This window comes from Coturnix japonica, chromosome 38 (assembly GCF_054131305.1).
Source record: "Coturnix japonica strain WE chromosome 38, WE-NBRP24, whole genome shotgun sequence".
Lineage (NCBI taxonomy): Eukaryota > Metazoa > Chordata > Aves > Galliformes > Phasianidae > Coturnix > Coturnix japonica.
This window is the reverse complement of record NC_140700.1, coordinates 2,912,231-2,932,046: the sequence shown is the minus strand read 5'-3', so window position 1 is coordinate 2,932,046 and position 19,816 is coordinate 2,912,231. Positions and strand designations below refer to the sequence as shown.

General features: G+C 52.3%; 3 protein-coding genes and 1 long non-coding RNA gene across 6 annotated transcripts in view; 1 reads left to right on the top strand and 3 right to left on the bottom strand.

Moving 5' to 3' along the window:
* SOX13 (SRY-box transcription factor 13) overlaps positions 1 to 6,541 on the bottom strand; it is a 29,769-nt gene extending 23,228 nt beyond the window's left edge. For both annotated transcript variants that reach the window (XM_015884885.3, XM_085527368.1), the window contains exon 1: positions 6,361 to 6,541. The gene's annotated coding sequence lies outside the window, so the exon portion shown is untranslated. The remainder of the gene's footprint in view (positions 1 to 6,360) is intronic.
* A 1,502-nt stretch (positions 6,542 to 8,043) lies between these two features.
* SNRPE (small nuclear ribonucleoprotein polypeptide E) lies at positions 8,044 to 10,351 on the bottom strand. The gene is made up of 5 exons (XM_015884906.3): positions 10,255 to 10,351; positions 9,616 to 9,642; positions 9,172 to 9,234; positions 9,004 to 9,082; positions 8,044 to 8,322 (listed from the first exon to the last, which is right to left on the bottom strand). Exons 1-5 carry the CDS (start codon positions 10,306 to 10,308, stop codon positions 8,267 to 8,269), a joined length of 279 nt encoding a protein of 92 aa, XP_015740392.1. The 5' UTR covers positions 10,309 to 10,351; the 3' UTR covers positions 8,044 to 8,266.
* Positions 10,352 to 10,506: 155 nt separating this feature from the next.
* MTCH1 (mitochondrial carrier 1) lies at positions 10,507 to 17,810 on the top strand. 2 transcript variants are annotated; one of them, XM_015884905.2, is made up of 12 exons: positions 10,507 to 10,712; positions 11,635 to 11,719; positions 11,830 to 11,936; positions 12,144 to 12,221; positions 12,498 to 12,555; positions 12,883 to 12,934; positions 13,297 to 13,356; positions 14,693 to 14,786; positions 14,968 to 15,015; positions 15,216 to 15,283; positions 15,858 to 15,933; positions 16,282 to 17,810. In XM_015884905.2, the coding sequence occupies exons 1-12, from the start codon at positions 10,515 to 10,517 to the stop codon at positions 16,354 to 16,356; spliced, it is 999 nt and encodes a 332-aa protein (XP_015740391.1). In that variant the 5' UTR covers positions 10,507 to 10,514; the 3' UTR covers positions 16,357 to 17,810. The 2 variants fall into 2 exon arrangements, with proteins under 2 accessions (XP_015740391.1, XP_015740390.1); XM_015884904.2 differs by having other exon boundaries at positions 11,830 to 11,942.
* LOC146754794 (uncharacterized) lies at positions 12,911 to 18,389 on the bottom strand. Its single transcript, XR_014938840.1, has 3 exons — positions 18,279 to 18,389; positions 14,936 to 15,079; positions 12,911 to 13,048 (listed from the first exon to the last, which is right to left on the bottom strand). It is a non-coding gene; the product is annotated as an uncharacterized LOC146754794 (long non-coding RNA).
* Between the last annotated feature and the right edge of the window lie 1,427 nt (positions 18,390 to 19,816).

Here is a 19,816-nt window from a genome sequence, read left to right as displayed (position 1 = left end):
GGAAGCAGCCAAACTTAGCAACAGGATGTACCCTCAGATAACACGATCGATATCAGCAGTGAGTGCCGGAGCCCAGCTGCAATGCTGGGTGTCAGATCGGCACCGATATCAGCTCGCTCTGATGCTGCCTTCGCAACACCCCGACTTCTCCTCCTGCTCATTAATCACTTTGGGGTACCTCAGTGATGTCCCCATGGTTTGTGATGGCAGGGCAGCAGCTCTTAGGGGGGGAGATAACACACTGTGGCCAAGCAGGTCCTGCAGGTTAGGTGCAATAGATACTGCTGTGATCCCAAGTCCAGTATCAAGGCCAGGGGCACAACCTGGAGGGCTCTGCTAAAGGGTTTTTATGAGAGAATGGGACTTAATGTGCACCAGCTCCACCAAAAGCCGCGAACCCTCCTGAAAAGGCTGGGAAAAGCCCACTGATGGCCACCCTGATCTGCAGGCTGGATGAATGCAGAGCTGTGACTGACCCTCAATGCGGTGCCATTGCCATGCTGGGTGCCTCTTCCACTGTCACGCAGCTGGGGACAGGCACAGCAGCATCCCAGCCTACTAAAAGTCCCCACGTTCCTCCCGACAAACATCAGATGTTTCAACCTCCAGCGCTCTGTTGCAACAGCAGCCAGGAAAAGCCATCCTTCTGGTCTGCCCGGTTCTGCCCTCGGGCTCACGAGCACAAATGGGGCTGATAAGAGCTGGATATGAGCCATCCAACACCCCACCCCGAGCTGCTGGGGACTCACCCCGGGGTGCTGACCATACAATGGCCATACAGCCATGCTCAACGCTGCCAGGTGATGCTCCAGCAGCATTGCAGTGAGGTCTATGCTGCCCGCCCGCCCTGCCCAGCTCTCAGAAGGGCCAAACCTGTTTTTATGCCAGAGCTGGCACAGGGAAAGCAGGAAAAAAAAAGAACGAACCCCCCTCTCATCTCTCTATCTGCAGCCATGCAAGGAATATTGTTCAGCGCAGCACAAAAGCATCCCTGAAAATAGAAGCGCCACGGCCAGGCCTGCCAGTGGCTGTGTGAGATAACGTCTACTTGCAAACACTGTGCCTTTGTGCCGCTGTCACTGTCCCCATTGTTCAGGAGCCTATTGCCTCGGGGATATTGTTCCCTCCTTTTGTCTCAGCCCGGCTCCTTTTTGTTTGACTTTACTTACCATTTCATTCCTCTCCTTTGTGCCGGGGTTCTTTCTTTTGTCTCTCTCTCTCTCTCCCTTTTCTCTGTGTGATTTGTATTTAGCAATTGTTCCCGGCCCATTGGAAGCACAATGTGCTCGGGGTTCTTTTCTCTCCTCCATTCATTACCTATAAAGGTGGGTTTGGCTGTCGGTAGGTAAGCGGGAGGAGCGGGGGCTCAGAGCTCCATCCCAAAGCTCGGAGGAGGCCGAACCAGGAGATGTCTTGGAGCAAAAAGGAGTCCTGTTGTTCCCGAGCCCTGCATTGGGTTCCCAGTGGGAAAAGACACGTAGCAGATGACTGTATGACCATGTGCAATGATGACCACATGCCACAGCCTTTATCCACACCAGACCTGAGCCTGGCCAGGCAGCCATAGTGGTTAAAGCTACCTTGAGCATCCTGAGAGCCGGCTATGGGATGAGCAGCAGCTCTGGGGAAGCACGGAGCAGCCATAGGCCCAGCCTGGCTCCTTTGGGGCTGGCTGGCTGCAGCCAGGAGGCAGAAACAGAGCAGAGATGCAGCTCAGGAGAGAAGAACTGCAGCTCCTGCGAGGAAATGGGACCTTACAGCCCATCCTCAGCTCTACCTCCCATGCAGTGCTCAGGGTTTTGGGTGCTGCCATCGTGGTTGCTTCTCCCCCATGAGTAGGAGGTGAGGTTATCAGGAAAGCTTCAGAGCTGACAAGTGGCCATCCCCATTAACAACAATGCCGCATTGTTCTAAGGGGCTCGCACCGCATGACCTCGCAGGACTGTTCCATCCCTAAAGCTGATAAAACCCCGAGGATCAAAGCTCTGCTGGAAGCCGCTTCCTTTTGCTCTCAGCCACAACCTGCGAGGGCTGGGAGGCTGCAGGACCCCGGGGCAGGACCCCATAAACAGGGGGACAGATGGGTGCAGGATGGGAACGACGACGTGGGCTCCTGGGGGACAACGCAACCCCCGAGTCCAGGCAGCACCGGGCAGCGGGCGGAGCGCGGGGGGCGTGCCTGGGAACCAGCGAGGCGGTCTGGGATCCATTGTTTCATTGTTACGGCTTCAAAGGACAATGGGGCATTGTTGTCTCTGGGGATCCCATTGTTTGCTTTCGCTGCAGATCTCAGCCGTGCCGTGGATGGAGGTTTCCCGAGGGCCAGGCAGGCTCCGTGTGTGGGACACTAAATAACGAGGCAGACATGTTCCCTTCCCACCCCTCTCTTTGCCACCCTTCCTAAAAAGGCACGATGTGTTGCAGCACGTGTGTGCCCACACAGGGCAGGGGGCAGCGGGACCACCCATCCAAGCAGGGAGCAAAAACCAATGCAGACGAGGGGAGCTGAGCCCCATTCTGCATCACCAAGCTCCTGTGCTGGCTGTTAGGGAACCAGGGGTGTCCCAGCTGTGGCCCTGCTGTATTCCCACTGCCTTGTTGGAAAGAACTGCTGTTGATCCCTCTGCACCCACAGGAGACGCAGCATCCCCTGAACACCATCACTGCCCCAAGCACATGGCATCAAGAGCATCTGTCTGACTGCTGCAAAGCACAGCATCCCCTTCAGTACCTGGGGAAAGGACAACTCGGCCCTGAGTCCCTGCTCTGCTGTTTGTGCAGCACCCCAGGCTGGGGATCTGTTTGCATAGCACCTTCCTATGTTAAAAGAAATCTGAGTGCTATTGGAAACTGGGGAGCGGATGGAGCAGGGAGCTGCCTCCAGTCCATGGCTGAGCCCTGCAGGCCTGCCACTGCCCCAGCACAGCGGGAGATGGGCAGAGCAGGAGAGACATTCTCCAGGACACCCTTAGAGCTCGGGGCTGCTCCAGGAGCTGGGGATGGGAGTGACTCACCCGCAGAGCTGAGGGTGAGCCTGGGGAGGGGGCCAGGGACATCGCCCTGCAGAAACTCAGTCAGCTTGGAACAGTCCTGTCGTGCTCTGCCATCAGGCACAGAGCAGAGCCCCCCTTCCCATGGCTCTGTGCACCCTCCCAGATAATCCAAAGGAGCTGGAAGAGCTGTTTTACAAAGCCTGGCCTCCCTACTATCCCCCCCCACCTTCTGGATGGCAGCCCTTGTGCCAGAGGGCTGAAAGGATGTGTGAGATCTGTGCTCAGAGCAGCTGCCACAGAGCGTCTTTCCCCACTGCCCACATGCACCTTGACGTTGCCTGGGTGCCAGCTGACCCTCAGCTCCTGCCACCACCTCAGACAGGGACAATCACAGCCCAGGGGAGCAGCAAAGCTTAAGGATAGCACAAACAGCTCAGCCTAAGGCTGCTGAGAGCTGGGAGGGGGTACTGCTGGCAGTGACCATCCCCAGCCCTGTTGCCACATAGATCTGGGCAATGACCCCATCCTGCACCAGGGGCTCACCCACCCCCCCAGTAAGGCTCACTTAGATACAGACACACACGCATGCGTTCTCAGCCCCTTGAATAATACAATTTCCTCTCAGATAAAGAGTTCCTACCGCAGCCCCCCTTTCCCTCTCCCCCCAAACCAGCTCACGTCTCACGCACCCATTTCGGAGCCCACCTTGGGCTCTGATATTATCTCACTTCCTCGATATGAAATATTAGCTCTGTTGTTGATTTACGATAAAGGGATGGGCTCCAAAACACTGTACTTTGGGGAGGAGGTAGGAGTGCAACAAGGTCTGCTTTGCTCCGAGTGAGAACAAAGCCTTTGAAGGAGCGGATGCTGGTATCTGCCACCAGCGCTGCCCATCGGTGCCCTGACACCTGCACAGGGCAAAGCAGGGGCCCTGGGAGCAGCCAGCACCTCCCATGCTCTGCAGGGAGCTCAGGTGCTCCCATTGACCCTATGTTTTGTAAATCCCAATGCACAAAAGGCAGCCCAGCTCTGGAAGCTGCGCATGATGCCCAACCAAGCACCAGTGCTACAAGCTCAGCTCACAACAGCCACCAATTGAACCATCTCAACTCTGCTCTGAGCCTCATCCAGCTGAGAGCACAAGAGAGCACCCCCGCAAAAACACTGATTTATTTGGGAAGCAGATTGGCAGGCAGCAGGAGAGCTGCAGAGGCAGCGGGTTGGTGCACAGCGCTGCTCCGCTCAGCCGAGGCCATCGCATCGCTCCATCAGCCACCACCCCCAGGGGGCTATTAGATATTGCTCCTGTTTTGATGACAAGAGACTGAAGGATTGCAGATAAGGGGGAAAACTGAGAAGCAGCAGCTTGCAGCAGGGTTGGACAGGGAGGTGAGTTCAGTTTAGTGTTGGAGCTTTGGCCTTTGAAAGGAAGCAAGCCCTTGGGCAAACCTGATCCCATAGGGCTTTACTGGTGAAATAGGCAACATCTAGAATAGGATTCAGGCATCTTATGGCGAGTAATGAACACTCGTGTGCGAGCTGGGCTTAAATATTCTAGTTCAAGGCACAGGAGAGAAGATAACCCTGTAGGAAAGGGCAAAGCAGCACCTTGCAATGAACTCCTTCCATGCATGCAAAGCAGGGAGTAAAACCATCCTTGGGGCCCAGGTTAGGCTGGCAGAAAAGCAGCAGCGTCAAGCAAGCTCAGCAACACAAGTCCAGCTCCTTGCACGCAGGGGCCCGCTGGTATGCAAGGCAGCAGAGCAGGGGGCGGGCGTTGCTGCTGCTAATGTGGCAGAGTGTCCCTGCTGAGGGCAGGCAAAATGCCCATGACTCATTTTTCCAAGAGATGTTACAAACAATAGTAATGATGCCCCTGGTGGGTATGAATGTGAAAAGGCACGATGGGGGGGGGAGGGCAGCCATGCTGGGCACCTTGTGTGTGGGCTGCCAACGGAGGGTACTGCTGCGAACAAAACCTGCTGCAGCCAGTTCTTGGCATTGTGTACAGTGAGAACCCATCGACAAGGACTTGAGGGGGAGAAGGGCGGAATGGCTGCGCAGCAAACTCCTCTCCCCAGGCATCTGATCTGCTTTTGATGGATACCAATCCTGTCTTCAGACTAAGGAGAGACCATGTTTTATTACCCATAGTGAAGAACTCCGTTCTCTATTTCCATCTCCATGCAGGACTGAAACCAGAACATCAAGCAGGGACTGCAGGGAAATGATACAGCACCATTTCAGGCTGTTCTTCCTGAGCTCTCATCTCAGTCCTCCACATAAGTTTTCCATATTCAGATGCTGCCCTAAGGGTGCAGCTTCTAAGCCATTTGAGTCTTTGACCTTCCACTGTTGTCAGTTTGATACTATTATTTTTAGGCACACAATCCTTAAAACATACCAGTACTCGAAATATGCTCTCAGATTATGTGTGCTAAGCACAGTGCGGTGAGGCTCTGGGAGAAGGACATTGTGGGGTGGAGGGAAGGCGATTCTCCACCTTGTAAAGTCCACATAGATACAAATCCCATCCCCAGTCCCACCTGTGGTCCTCCTGCCAAGCCAAGCCTGTCCTGCCCAGGGACTGAGCCCAGCACCTCCACAAAGACTGAGAGATGTGAGAAGTGCAGCAGTGACTTTCAAGAGCAGGGAAAAGCACCCACAAGCACTAATGGTGACTCTATTGAGATCACACCATTGGCTGACTCAAAGGTCCAGGTTCCAGCACAAATCACCCCACAAACCATAGCATCCTACCAGAGAACCACTGAGAAACTCCCCTTCAACAAAGCCAGGACCACTCTGCCTCCCTGCTCGGGGCTGTTTCACAAGCACAGTCCCATGGAAAGACTGGGCTGGGCCAGGGCAAGCAATTCCCAAGTGCAGCAGGGAAGAAATGCAGTCCTTTTTCCAGAGCCCTGAAGCCAGCAGCAGAGAGCAGGCAAACATTTACTCAAGGTACCTTAAAGAAAAGGAAAAATAAATCAAAGCAAACATTGCACAGCTCCACCTGGACCTGAGAGGGCCATCACCTGCCTGCCACAACCAATGCAATGGCTTCAAAATGAAACGCTGTATGGTGGAGATCTCTGCCATCATTAGCACAGACACAGGTCTCAACCACTCGTTTAAGAAAGAACCAGCTCTATTCCTATGTCACCTCAAGGGAGCTCCTTCATAAGGAGCCTTTACCCACCCCCAGACCCACCCCACTCCTGCTCACTCTCGCACTGGAGGGAAAGGAATTTGCACGTTATGGAAAAGTACTTGCAAAAGCAAACACAACAGGCTTCAACGCAGCAGAAAGCCAAGCAACGGGAGTTTTCTAAACACAGAGCTCAATTGTAAGCATTCACTCTACCTTGCTCCTCCTCACTGCCTCTTGCACAGTCAAAACCAGAGCCTCGTGCTCCTCATTCCCTCCAGGAGCAGGACACCTCAGCAGGGATAAGCCAGAGGAGAGGGCACCCTGCCTGGCTGCTGCCCCGATGGAGCAACAGCTCCACGCCAGACAACCCGCTTTGCTTTCTTCCAGGTTGTTTGGGAGCCAATAAAGCTGCTTGAATGCTGGGGAACTCTGTGTTCCTGCTTATGACACTTAGCTGGAGGGGCAGGGAGCTGGCCGAGCCCGCAGCACCCTCTTCTGTCTAATGCATTCTTGTGCAGCCAGCTCGGGTCACCCTCCATCTGGCACTGCAAGCTCAGCCCGATGAAACATTACCTTCTGGCTGCCTCCAGCTTGGAAACACTCAGGAGGTTGGAAGGATTCGGGGTTAAAAAACAATTCGGCAAGCATTTAGATGAGTCAGCCCTGTGGTTTTTATGAGGACAGACAAGTGCTTCTTGGGAAGGCAAAAGCAGAATTGTTTTTGAGCCCCATCTGTGTGCTGGTAATGCCTAGAAGCTCTGTTCTTGGGCTGCAGTGCTCCATTGCCAGGCCCTGAACAAACAATGGGGCTGCATTTCCTCCTGGCCATTCACACACACTCGGACTCTCCTGCAGGCTCTCTGCAGTTTGTGTGGCTTCCTGCTTGGGAGCTTCTCATTTTCTTTTGCAACTCCCCCACGCACATAATTACTGCCTATTTTGGTGCCTTATCATGAGATGCTTCAGAGCTGATTAGCTTGGACTTCCTTCCTCCCATCAGCAGCCTACTCCTATATTGACGTTCATTTGTGCTAATCTGATAACATCAGAGAGCAGAGGAGCTCTAGGAAGCATTACAGTGACTCGAAGTGCACAATTTGGAGTTGGCAGCAGCACTACTGATAAGAAAGAGCTGTTTCTCCTAATGCCCACATCTCACAAAGCAGGCACAAGAAGGAAGGACAGACTCTGAGTCAATGCTACCTCAGTGGCCCTAAACCAGACCCAAGCAACACAAGGCAGCAGATCCCCTGGCAAATAAGCTCTCCCCAACTCCATACCCGTACGGTGTTTTCCATATCAACAGAGAAGGAAAAATGATTAACAGAAAAACAGGGGATTGCTCATCCAAGCAAAAGGGAACTGATCTCTGGCTGATGGACTAAGAAACTCAGCTCACTTATGGAAACTTAAACAGGACAGATCCTTACATGGATAATAGTGATAAAATCCAGCCACATCTGACATCCCAGCACTAGGATTTAATGCAGAGATGCTGCCCAAAGAAGAAATTATAGATTTAATCCCAACCAGCTGCCCTATCTAATGATGATATTTTACCAAAGTACAGCTATTAATCAAGATTGTGATGTCGGATCACTGTATCACAGCCTCAAATCCATCACCAACCCACTGATCCACCAGAAAGCACCCAAGGAACCAGCTGTTTTGACAACAAAGGGTGGTAATTGCACGTAGAACCTCTAACAAACTTAATTAGAACCATGCATGCTCAAGCCTGACAGTGACACCAGAGCCCATCCTGTCTCATGTTGTAACTACCCAAAAAGCACAGAACTATCAGGAACTTATCGGACCAACAGCAAATCACTTGATGTACATTTCTCTGCCTTCTCCAAGCATAGAAAGCTGAGAATAAAACCATGCAGATTTCCGTTTACAGACAACGTGAAAAATGTTTATTTGGGAAATACATCCCTTATTGTTTCAGACTACAAAAAAAAATCACTCCTACAAAAGGAGGGGACTTTGAGCTCAGCATGCAATGCCAGTTATATGTAACTTTCTATCTACCAGCAGGGGTAGATCTCCCACTGCACCTTCTTCATTCACTCCAAACCATTCCGAACTGCAATCACTGCCCTAAGAACAGCGATTTCTAGTTAGAAACACTTTGTAGAAGAGTGATATTGTCTCCTTTTAACATGATCCGACCTGCAACACAGAAAGGAAATGGGGGATTAGAAAGATCCCAGAATCCAAGAATACCTCATGTTTTCACATATTATCCCACAACAGGAGATGTTTGCAAGAAGATGCCACTATTATAGAGGGGGAGGGTTGCAATGAGTCCTACCCCTGATGGCAGCCCCATATGGAAAGCAGGGCAGGGCCCATACTCATAATCCACTCCCAACTCTCAGACACCATCTCAGCCCCAGCAGAACACTGTCCCTGCTATAAACTCAATCCAAATCAACGCATCCCCTCATCACAGACAGCTTTATCTTCTCCAGCAGTGGTAAATAGTAAATACCACCAGTCAGGTGGCTCCTGCTTTGGCCCAGAGTTAACCCAGCAGGTACGAGAATTGCTCAGGGCTACCAAGTTTAGAAACAGCACAAAGGAGTTTGGAGCAGACTCCTCCAGACACCTCAGTTGTACAAAGACAGATTCTGAAGGATAACAACCAGTCTCAGGCACAGAGAGAGTTTACATTGACATCCTTTACATCCAGCAAAATCATCACCTTTAACAAACAGCAGGAACAAAGACTGAGCCAGCACCTGCCCAATGCTCTCCCAAACCAACACCTGGCATGTGCTTTCTACCTTTAAGTGTTGCTACCAGCAAGGCTCACCCAACCACCTTTCATGCTATAACACGTTGACATACCCAACTGCTTCCTTGATTTTGTTTTGGAGTGAATCTCCTCTGCATCATCCAGCACCAGGTTCATATATTCATCAAAACCCTGAAAATCAGTGGCAAAAACAGTTGGTAGCACACAGACTCATGAACGTGGGAAAGCCAATGGTAACACATGGACATGTTGATACTCACAATGATGCAGCCTTCTATCCGCATGTTCACCTGCTCATAAAGCCACACCTGGATCCTGGACCTCTGCAAAACGATCAGGGTGAATAAAGTGGAAAACAAACGCTTCAAGCAACGCTGGTCTTTGCTTCTGTGCATTAAGAAAGCCTTGATAGGAACGTGGTAAGAAATCTATACAAGCAACAGCCACTGCAGCTCTGAAACACCCCAAAGAGCAACTCCCAACACAGAACCTTGTAGGTGTGGGTTACTGGGTGTGCGTTACACACACAGGGGCACAATCAACATACAAAGGTGTTAATGCAAAGGGAGAACGCTCATCTCTGAGCCAGCTCTTATGCTCCCAAACAGCACCAGTTCTTCGTTTGAAGCCGATGGGCTCCGAAAGCAGCCAAGAAGTTACAAACCCAAAGGCGAACCCAGCCCTGCCCCGGCCCCAGTACTCACGTTCTGCAGGTAGCGGAAGATGAGGTTCTGTAGAGCAGCGTTAAGGAAGGGAACAACTCCAGAGCGACACAAGGCCCTGCAGGGCCGCTCCTACCCTCCACTCGCCATCGGCCCCAGAGACGCCATAGGCTCCATAGGCCCCATAGACCCCACAGGCTACATAGGTCCCACTCGGCCCCAGAGACCCCGCAGGCCCCAGAAACCCCATAGGCTCCATAGGCCCTGCAGGCCCCAGAGACCCCATAGGCCCCACAGGCTCCATAGACCCCATAGGCTCCACAGGACCCACAGGCCCCAGAGACCCCGCAGGCCCCATAGGCCTCAAAGACCCCATAGGCTCCATAGGCCCCAGAGACCCCACAGGCTCCATAGGTCCCAAAGGTCCCACTCGGCCCCAGAGACCCCGCAGGCCCCATAGGCCTCAAAGACCCCATAGGCTCCATAGGCCCCAGAGACCCCGCAGGCTCCATAGGCCCCACAGGCCCCAGAGACCCCATAGGCTCCATAGACCCCACAGGCTCCACAGGCCCCAAAGGCTCCATAGGCCCCGCAGGCCCCACACAGCCCCAGAGACTCCATAGGCCCCATAGGCTCCATAGGCCCCGCAGGCCCGTCCCCTGCCCCTCCGGATGAGGATACGATGGGCTGCACCATCACTTTCTGCACCTTCTGGCCCTGCCCTCGATACGCCATGGCTACTCTCTGCCCGCCGCCACCACAAGCTCCGCCGGAAGTCGCAGCGCGCACCGGAAGCCGCTGAGCAAGGCGGGAACGCGCAAGGGACGCTGGAAGACTTGCCGCTCTAGGAAAGCGGGAGGACCGCGTCTCTACTGCTCGCAGATCCCACCACTGCTGTCTCGCATTAAGATCCCGCCCACCAATACGCAAAGAGGCGGCGCATGCGCAGTGGTGGCGGCGGCGGGGCCATGGCGGGCGAAGCTCCGCTGCCCTCGGTGGCGCTGGCGCCCCCTGGCGGCGGGTCTGGGCCTGGGGTCGGACCGGGCCGAACCGACGGTACCGAGGGGCTGTTCGTGGCTCTGGGCGCTGGGCTCGCCGCCGTCAGCCACCCCCTGCTCTACGTCAAGCTGCTCGTCCAGGTCCGGGGCCTAAAGGGGGTGTGGGGGGGATGAGACCCCCGTGTGGGGGCAGGGGGGAGGCCTGAGGTGTAGGCCGAGGTGTGAGGGGGGCCGTCTCTATGGGGTGACGGCCTGTGTAATGATGGGGAGCCCCATAGGGAGCTATGGGGACCCTGTGTAAAGGGACCCCCCCATATGTGGCAATGGGAGCTCCTTATAATGTGTTGAGGGGGTTAATATGGGGGTGACGGCCTGTGTAATGATGGGGAACCCCATAGGGGGCTATGGGGACCCTGTGTAAAGGGAACCCCCCATATGTGGCAATGGGGGTTCCCTCCTTATAATGTGTTGAGGGGGGTAATGGGGTGAGGAGGGTCGTGCTGTGTGATGGGGTGGCACTCAGTCACCGTTATCTGTGTGTACGGATCCCACCTGTAGCTGTGAGGATGGAATGGGGAGCACTGTGGGAATTGGGGTATTGCTGCATCAGGGACGGCTGTATAACAAGGAATGGGAACTCATATATAAACATATATACCAAAGACAAAGACCAACGTATGCAGTGGAGGCTTGTTTATGTGACAGGCGAGGGGACCCCATAGAATGGGATGGATGAAGATACCCACACAATGGGGATTCCTATATAACAAAGGATTGAATGTGGGTCTTCATCCCTCTTCATCCTCAGAACCCCCCTGTAATAGGGACCCCTATAAAATGAGGGGGATGGGGCCTCCTGTACCCCAAGAGGAGTAACAGGAAAGGGACTGCCCATATCATGGGACACCCATCTGTCATAGGGACTGTCCATATCATGGGCATCCATAGGGTGATGGAGGGTCCATTCAGCAGCTCAGGCAGGTGGGATTGAGTCCACACTGCCTGTCAGCTTCAGGACTTCCATCACTGCACTGGGGATCTGCTCATAGGGTTTGTTCTGCAGGTTGGGCACGAACCACTACCTCCAACTGTTGGAAGAAATGTACTGGGAAGGAAAGTACTGTACCTGCCTGGCTTCTTCACCTACGGTGAGTCTTCCTGTGGCCACCCTATGCAGGCTGTGCTCTGGTCAGGGCAGAGCTCTCACTGTGGGTCAGCTGCTTCCAGACTGACAGCAGCCTGGTGTTTTCTTACCCAGCCAGACACATTGTGAAAGTGGATGGGAAGAGAGGCCTCTTCCGTGGCCTTACTCCTCGCCTCATCTCAAGCACTTTATCAACCATCACCAGGGGGAGCGTGAAGAAGGTAAAGGTCAGCTTCTCTCTCCATTAATCAGCTTGATGAGGCATCCAGTGCTACTGCAGCAGAGCCACAGAGGCTGCACATGCTTGCAACCAGCCATGACTGCGTGTGTTGTCTCCTCATGGCTCCAAATAGTCCTCCAGGACAATAGGAATGTGATGCTCAGCATCTCCCATCAGTTTTGACCACTTTTCTTCTCTTCCTCCTCAGGCTTTTCCACTGGAGGACATGGAGCACGTGTCTAACAAGGATGACGTGAAGACTTCCCTTAGGAAAGTGGTGAAAGAGGTGAGAAATGGATCCGCAACATCAGTGAGTGATGAGGGAGATCAAGCTGGGGATGTGCCTTGAAAGCAGGGACAGCTTAAAGTGTGGTTTGTGAGTGGAATTCCAGGTGGTATTTAGTAGGCACTGTGTGCAGAGGTGAAATACTTCATAGAAATAGAGGCTTACCACGAAGAAAAACAGCTTTAAAAGCAGGTCTGGGATCGGAGCTACACTGAGGGAAAGGACCCAATCTGCACAGGAGAAGCTTTTCATGCAGGTGTTCCATTTTCTCCCCAGACATCTCACGAGATGATGATGCAGTGCGTGTCCAGGGTTGTGTCACATCCATTGCATGGTGAGTCCTGTCCCTCTGCCTGTCCTCCCCAGACTGAGAAACCCTGCCCTGACTGAGGACAACCCCCAGAACAACCAGAGAACCTCATCATATAAACAGAAGTGTATGAAACCACAGAACAGATGTAGATCTCAAGGATTGGGATGGCTGATTGGCTGACCCATAACTACATACTGAAGGAGAGAAACAGTTTGTAACATGCCTTGCATTGATGAGGGCCACTGAGAGGAGTTGATCTGCATGAAGAAAAGGGCTGGCAAAAAGATTGGGTTTACCTTTTCCTTCGCGTTCATTGCAACCCAAACTCATTTCTTTCTCTCTTCTTAGTGATCTCGATGCGCTGCATGGTCCAGTTTGTCGGCCGGGAAGTCAAATACAGGTGAATGGCTGCAGTTCTGGAGAGTTTAGCACATGAAAACACAAGTCCTTGAGTCAGGCCTGCCCGGTGCTGCCATGCTGGGAGGTGTTATGATGATCCAGGAGGTTTGGGAGACTGAAAAAGGAATCTGAACTGTGTTTAGGGGGTGGATGACAGCGGGGTGAAGGGATATGGGAAGGCTGGACTCTGTCCCTGGAATCCCCTTCAGTTCAGTTTTGTGCCAGTGGGTGCTTTGGTGGCTGCAGTTCACTTTGCTAATTACTCAGTGAGTTTCCTGCCTTTTTGTTTTAAATGCTAATAGAAAGGGAAGCCAACTGAGAGACAACCTCCCCGTGCTTATAGCTCTTCTCCTTTCTTGGCAGCGGTGTATTCAGTGCTATTGGCAGGATATTCAAGGAGGAAGGGATCCTGGGATTCTTTGTGTACGTGAGTTGTTTGATTACCTTCTCCCATAGATGCCGATGACTCCCTGAGCTCCCTCCTACCCGTAACCCTGTCTGACTGCAGGACTCTCACATCACTCCTGTGAGCACAGATTGAATCTGTGCCTTTGACAGAGCTCCAGTCTGACCATTAAGTTTTCCCCTGATCTTATCTTCAATCATACTTTTAAAGCCCTGAGAACACTCCATATTTTTACTTAGCTTTTACCCCTCCCACTGCTCGTACTTCTTTGTGTTTCAGCAGAGGAGCATTTAAAGCACTTGTTTGTGCAAAAGGCACCAAGTTCAAGTGCAACAATGAGGCTCCTTATTGAAATAAGAGCCCAGGGCCTGGATAAGAAGCACATTCCTCTGCAAAGCACCGTGGGTGCTTGTAATGAACAGCTGGTTCATGCTGGCAGCAGGTTCGCCTGTCTGATAGGAGCAGGGCACTGCACAGTGCAGGAGAACTGCTGCCCAAAGCAGCTTGCCCAAAGGAGCTCAGACCCCATGTGTGAAGCATGGTGAACTGACAGCATCGCTAAAGTCCAGCAAACACCTTCTTGCTTCATTCCTTAATTACATCTATAAGACAGAGCTTCCTGCTGCCTCTGCTTCTGGGGGGGGCTTTGGCCTCAGTCCCCTCCCCAGAAAACAGCCTTCAGAAAAGGAGCTGGCTACATTCCCTTTCACTGCATAAAATAAACACTGTTGGTAGCCTAATTAAACTTAATTGTTCACAGGAAAGGTTTTAACACAACACAGAATGTCTCAAGAGGGCTTTGAAGTTATGTACGCCCTGCAACTCCGCTAGGAAATCACACTGCCACAAGGGGAACACAGAATACACCTGCAGGACCAAACTATTGCTGCTTTGCTCTCAGCACTCCTAATGCCATCTAAATTCCATTAAAATCATTGAGAAACACTTATTTCCCATCGCCTGACAACCTCTGTGTAGCCATAACCAGTGGCACACGCTCACTCTGAGGGCATGCGCAGCTAGAGAGGAAGATATTTCAGTGCATGGACACTTTGCTTCCCCTGGTATCTACAGCAGTCTCCTATTGCAAGCAGACCAGGTCAATATTCTCTGGGCCATGAAATGCTCTTGACAATAAAACAGCAAGTGGAGCAGGCTGGTTCAGAGTATGTTTTCCCAACTGCTTTTTCAATCAGAGCAGGAAATAAAACTGATCCCCTGAGGTCCACAAGAGCTTCTCCTTTCAGTTCCTCCCAAAATAAAGATGTATTCTGGGTAGTGGGATTCTTCTGTGTTGGCAAAGGGAGGGGTTGGACCCTCCTGCACCTCACACTTGTGTTTTTGCCATTGCAGAGGTTTAGTCCCTCACATCCTGGGGGATGTCATCTTCCTCTGGTGCTGCAACCTCTTGGCTCACTTCATCAACACCTACGCAGTGGATGATAACGTGAGTGGAACTGCCCAGCAAAGGGCTTGGGAATCTGTACCAAGCACTTCGAGCTGTGGGACATCAATGGGGATGGGAGGCTAACACTGAAATAGACTCAGCCTCAGAGGGATGTCATGTAGTGACAGGGATAACCTGGTATTACCTACCTCCCCCATAATCCTTTGGCTTCTCCTTTCAGTTCAGCCAGGCATCGGTGATCCGGAGCTACACGAAATTTGTGATGGGGGTATGTAGACAACTGCCACATCCTTCCTCTGCTTCCTGCTGTCTGTGGGGTTAGGGCTCGTGTTCTGGGGGCAAAGCAGGTACATTCAAAGTCTGTACTTTACATCCGAAGATGTGGATAACTTAACTAACATGCAAAAAGCTCGAACTACTGCTTTTGATACGAACATCAGAGATACTACCAGACTTCTGTGCTTTCAGATTGCTATGAGCATGCTGACGTATCCATTCCTTCTCGTGGGAGATCTCATGGCAGTGAACAACTGTGGGTATGTGTCACACTGAGATCTAATGCTTTCCCTGCAGTCTCTTGTTGTCTGAAGCCTTTGCAAGCAATCATAAAGCTTTCATGCAGAACCATAAACTATACGGTGCTTTGCAGAGTCGCCTGGTTTCCCATCCCAGGTTACTTACAGTGTTAGAGCAGAATGAAAGCTCAAATGGAGAGGAATAATTGGGAGAGTTGTGGTGGTGCAGCCTGATCCAAACTAGACAAAAGGCAGAAGGGATCAAAGAGATCATGCATGAAGAAATGCAAAGCTGTTAATGCAGCACAGGGTTTGGATCTCACCCGCTGGTGTAATGCTGTCTTGATATCTGCTCCTTCTTGAAGGTGTAGATATGGCATATAGTCTTTGCACTCTTAACGTATCCAGGTAACACTCCTTGTTTGTACACTCCTGGGGTAATTAAATTACATGATCCACTGCAGTGTAACAAGCTGGTCATTTGGCCTTCAGCCCAGTGCAGACACCGTGGCTGTGTCCTCACTTACGCTTGTGTTATCTCTGGGTATTGTGACAGCTGTACAGATCATCTCAGCTATTTTTCATTGCTGTGCAGGTTGCGTGCTGGCCTCCCTCCTTATGCTCCTGCATTCACATCCTGGATCCATTGCTGGAGGTATCTCAGTAGCCAGGTGAGGAAGTGAGGCACACACAGTGCTTTGGGTTCCCTCCACTCCTTCCTGAGGGCTCTGGCATTGCCCAGGGGTTACCTGTGCTGCATCCTTGATGTGCTCTGTAACTCTTTCCATCCTTCCAGTTACCAGTACCAGGCATGGCAGTACTGGTGTGTTCCCATTACTGTAGCTTTCAGCCTGCAATGTCAGGCATTGCATAGAGCAAAGCCCCACGGCTCTGCCATGTCCATCAGGCATCCCTGTTAGAAGTGCCTGACCCCAAAGCTCCCAGGGTTGAAACCCCACTTTCTCTTCTGCAGCAACCCGGGGTGCTCATAACCATAACCCCTTTGTTTTCCTCCTCAGGGACAGCTGTTCCGTGGCTCCAGCCTGCTCTTCCGCAGAGCACCCATGCAAGCAGCCTGCTTCCCTATCGACTGACCCCAGCTTGCAGGGAGAAGTACAAACTTGGACTCCTCGAAGAACCCTAAGCTTGTTTCCATATGTATATTTGTTCTTTTTGATCCAAAGTCTGCGGTGCCAGAACAAGACACCTCCTCTCCAACAAGGCCAACCATCAGTTGAGCTGCAGTGATCTGGCTTCAGGCTCCAGCTGAGTCAAAGTCCCTTCCTCATGGCTGTCTTGATCATGATGCATAGGAGAGAGAGCAGAAGGATGTTGTTTCTCTGGGCTGGGCTGTGAATCTGAAGATACTGAGAAAGTGTATGAAACCAGAAAATGCCCAAATGCAAAAGAAACCAGCCTCAGGATGCAGGGACAAAAGACTGCTTTGTTCTGCCTAAGTTGAGAAGTGGCAAGAGATCCAGGGCTGCCCTGCTGGGAAAGCAGCAGCAGCACAACCAGCTCCTGCCTTGACTCTCCTGGAGAGGGCTGATACGTGGGGCAGGTAGTTTGTGCTGGACAGGGTCAAGAACGAGACACGTACTTTGGGGTATCTAAACACAAGGGAGCAGCCCGGCTCCCTTAGGTATGAAAGGGAAATGATGATTTCAAAACAAAAGAGAAACAGTTCCACTACAATGAAGTGCAATGCATGACCTTAAGAGAAAGGTATGACTGGACTCCAGGACAGCATCAAGACTTGAAGATGGAGAAGGCACTTATTGAAAGGATGTGCCTGGTGTCTGCTGTGGGAAGGCCTTTTGCATTTAGGATGCACCTCACAGTGCAGTGAAGCTGGTTGTACCACAGGCAGCACTGCATGTTTCTAAGGGGAGGGTTTGGTCCCTGGTTGGATCAGCCCCTACTCAGGTACTGAGTGTTTCCATGCTGGATCGTGCTGCATCACACGAGCATCTCCCACATAGGGGGACATCACCACTTCACTGATGGACAAGCACAGAGTCCTGTTATGATGCTGAGCTGTTGTGAGGTGTCGATTTGCTACCTGCTATGAGCAGAAGGCTTTGTCTTGCAATAGAGGCACCAGGCCCATCACTGTCTGAAGCAAAGGAATAAACCTCATCCAGCTGAAGGCTTGGGAATGGAGCTACTAAGGCCTAAGGCCCTTACATAGCAGAGCTCACCAGTGCCAGCAGTGCAGGATTGATCCTTAGTTCCCATACACAGAATTACTGTTCTTTTCCCCCCTTCCCCAGTCTGTGCTGCTACCACAGCCAGGCAGATCCCCCCACGAAGCAGTCTTTTGCACAGAGTTCAGTGTGTTACTGCGCTCCCTGGGAAGAGGTTTTGGGGCCCTGAGGAGGCTGCTGTCCCCCAAAGCTCCCTTTGGTGTTGTGAAGTCAGTCCTGTCCATCCTCCATCCCATACGGTTTGTGTTACAGTACCAACACTCAATGCATGGCCCCATCCCCTAACCAGGAATTCTTTGAAAGAGGATTTAACTATGCTCCAAAATACAGCTATAAAACAACTCTCCTCTCTCCTTTTTCTTTTCTAAGGAAACATTCACCTGTTGCGTACAACAGGCTCCTTTGCTCAGGAAGGGTTTCCATTTGAGGCCTTTCTTTTAATACATGAGCTGATTTCATATATATCTGAGCATCAGGTCCTGCACAGCCCACATCAGGCAGTGCTTGCCCAGGAACTTGGTCTTTAACCACAAAATAAAGGCCACCTTCTGCTCACACCACCTGCAAAGCCTCTTGTAGCACCTTCACCTTGCACACACCCTGGCTGCCTTTACAGCACTGACAAGTTTCTTTTAACCACCCCGTGATGCACAAACTCCTCTAGAAACAACCCTTAAATGCAGCTTTCAATCAATTTTAAACAAAAACCAGGTTTCAAAGGCCTTTGGGTAGCACACAGGAGGGAATGCACAACCTCAGCATGACCTTAAAGCAGGGGCTGTCATTCATACAGTCATTAACTTCCTTACCTCCTGCTTTCTGGGTGTTCATGTCCCCTGCTTCATTTAAGGCATCCCTCTATGGGCACAGGAGCTCCACCAGGAGAAAGCAACACCTATGCAACCCCTCCCCTTTAATTGCTGCCTGTTAATGGGTGCCCAGCCCCTGCAGCACAGGTGACAAAGGATGGGGCCCTGCTGCTGCAATACAGGGGCTCAAGGCTGAAACTGCAGCTGGGAGAACAAATGAAGTGGGATTGAAGGAGGGTTGGGTCCTGCACTGAGGACTCATGCACAGCCCTGGCGCTCCCCTATCTAGCCAGGAAGCAAAGTTGTGTTTAAATATTGACTCTCCAGCACAGCATTAGGATGGGTGGAGTTTGCAACCGCCCCGTGCCTGCAGTTTATCATTCCCTAGTGGAAAGGGGAGATTACCAGGACTTTGGCCTCATCTGCTCCCAGCTGCCGAGGGGACAAAGGAGGCAGAGATTGAAGCTGGGAGAGGGAAACTCAGGTCAAGGCAGCCCTGAACCTCCCTGGGGCCCTTTCTCCTTGCAGAGCTAAAAGCCCTTTAGCAAAGAGAAAGACCTGAGCACACCTTTCCCACTGCAGTGTTAGGCTTATGGGCAGCGAGGCAATGCCCCTGTGGCTTTGCTGCCCTCTGTGAGTCTCTTTGTGTGGCTCTCCTGCAGCAGGGAGCTCCATAGAGGCAGATAGTACTCAAAATAAGCCCTGGAGAGCTGGCTGGTGCAGCCCAGTCCTGCTGGGATGGGTTGAAGGTGGGGAGGTGATGGAGAGCATCAAGTGGGACCTGCTGGGGGGCACAGACTGAGAGGCAGAGCAGGCAGGGAGGGAACAGAAGGAAACCCTGGCTGGAGATGAGGACGAAAAGCAGCGATGGGTGCAGCCAATGGGTCCCTGGGCAGCTCCCAGGAGGTGTCGAGCAGCCTTTCACACCCCTTGCTTTGCACAGAGCCATTGGGAGGAAATTCTGCCCTCTCCCCCAGCCAACCCCCCCCATCCAGCAGCACGTGGGGCCCCGCTTCCTCCCTTGCAACGAGACCCCGTGCTGAGGGGAAGGCCGAGGCCCAAGGGCCTTCCTCCCACCCTGCTCACACAGCCCCCCCGCTCTGGGGGGAGGAGAGAGCTGAGGACACAACATTAAGTCTCCCTGGCTTGCAGCACAGCTCCTCTCCCCATAGCACAGCCCCACACGGGGCCAAAGCATCGCCATCCTCACTGCTGTTCAACCCAATGCCGTCCGTCCGGGCCGCCCCGTTGGCAGCCCCTTGATTAAAACATCCTTAATTCTCTTAATCTGAACGAATTGAGTTTCTTCCTTAAAAGCCTCCTGCTCTCTCCCATCCCCGGCAGCGGCAGCAGCAGCGCCGTTCTTGTCACCCTGCCAAAGGAGGTTGGGAGAGCAGCGTCACATGCAGCAAAGTTTTACAAGCCGAGAGAGAGAGAAAGAGAGAGATCCGTCTTGAGAGAGGAACAGCAGCGAGATGGACGCAGCAGGGACAGGCTGAGCACAGAACCTTCCTCCGGGCTCCCTCCGGGTTGACCTG

Bases quoted from the DNA above. Each gene is read 5' to 3' on its own strand.
- SNRPE (XM_015884906.3), bottom strand. From the start codon at position 10,308: ATGGCGTATCGAGGGCAGGGCCAGAAGGTGCAGAAAGTGATGGTGCAG. The intron at 9,643-10,254 runs GTATCCTCATCC...GCTGCTCTACAG, and splicing joins AAGTGATGGTGCAGCCCATC to AACCTCATCTTCCGCTACCT. The intron at 8,323-9,003 runs GTATGTCAACGT...TCTGTGTTGCAG, and splicing joins AAAATCAAGGAAGCAGTTGG to GTCGGATCATGTTAAAAGGA.
- MTCH1 (XM_015884904.2), top strand. From the start codon at position 10,515: ATGCGCAGTGGTGGCGGCGGCGGGGCCATGGCGGGCGAAGCTCCGCTG. The intron at 12,556-12,882 runs GTGAGTCCTGTC...CTCTCTTCTTAG, and splicing joins TGTGTCACATCCATTGCATG to TGATCTCGATGCGCTGCATG. The intron at 13,357-14,692 runs GTACGTGAGTTG...TTGCCATTGCAG, and splicing joins GGGATCCTGGGATTCTTTGT to AGGTTTAGTCCCTCACATCC.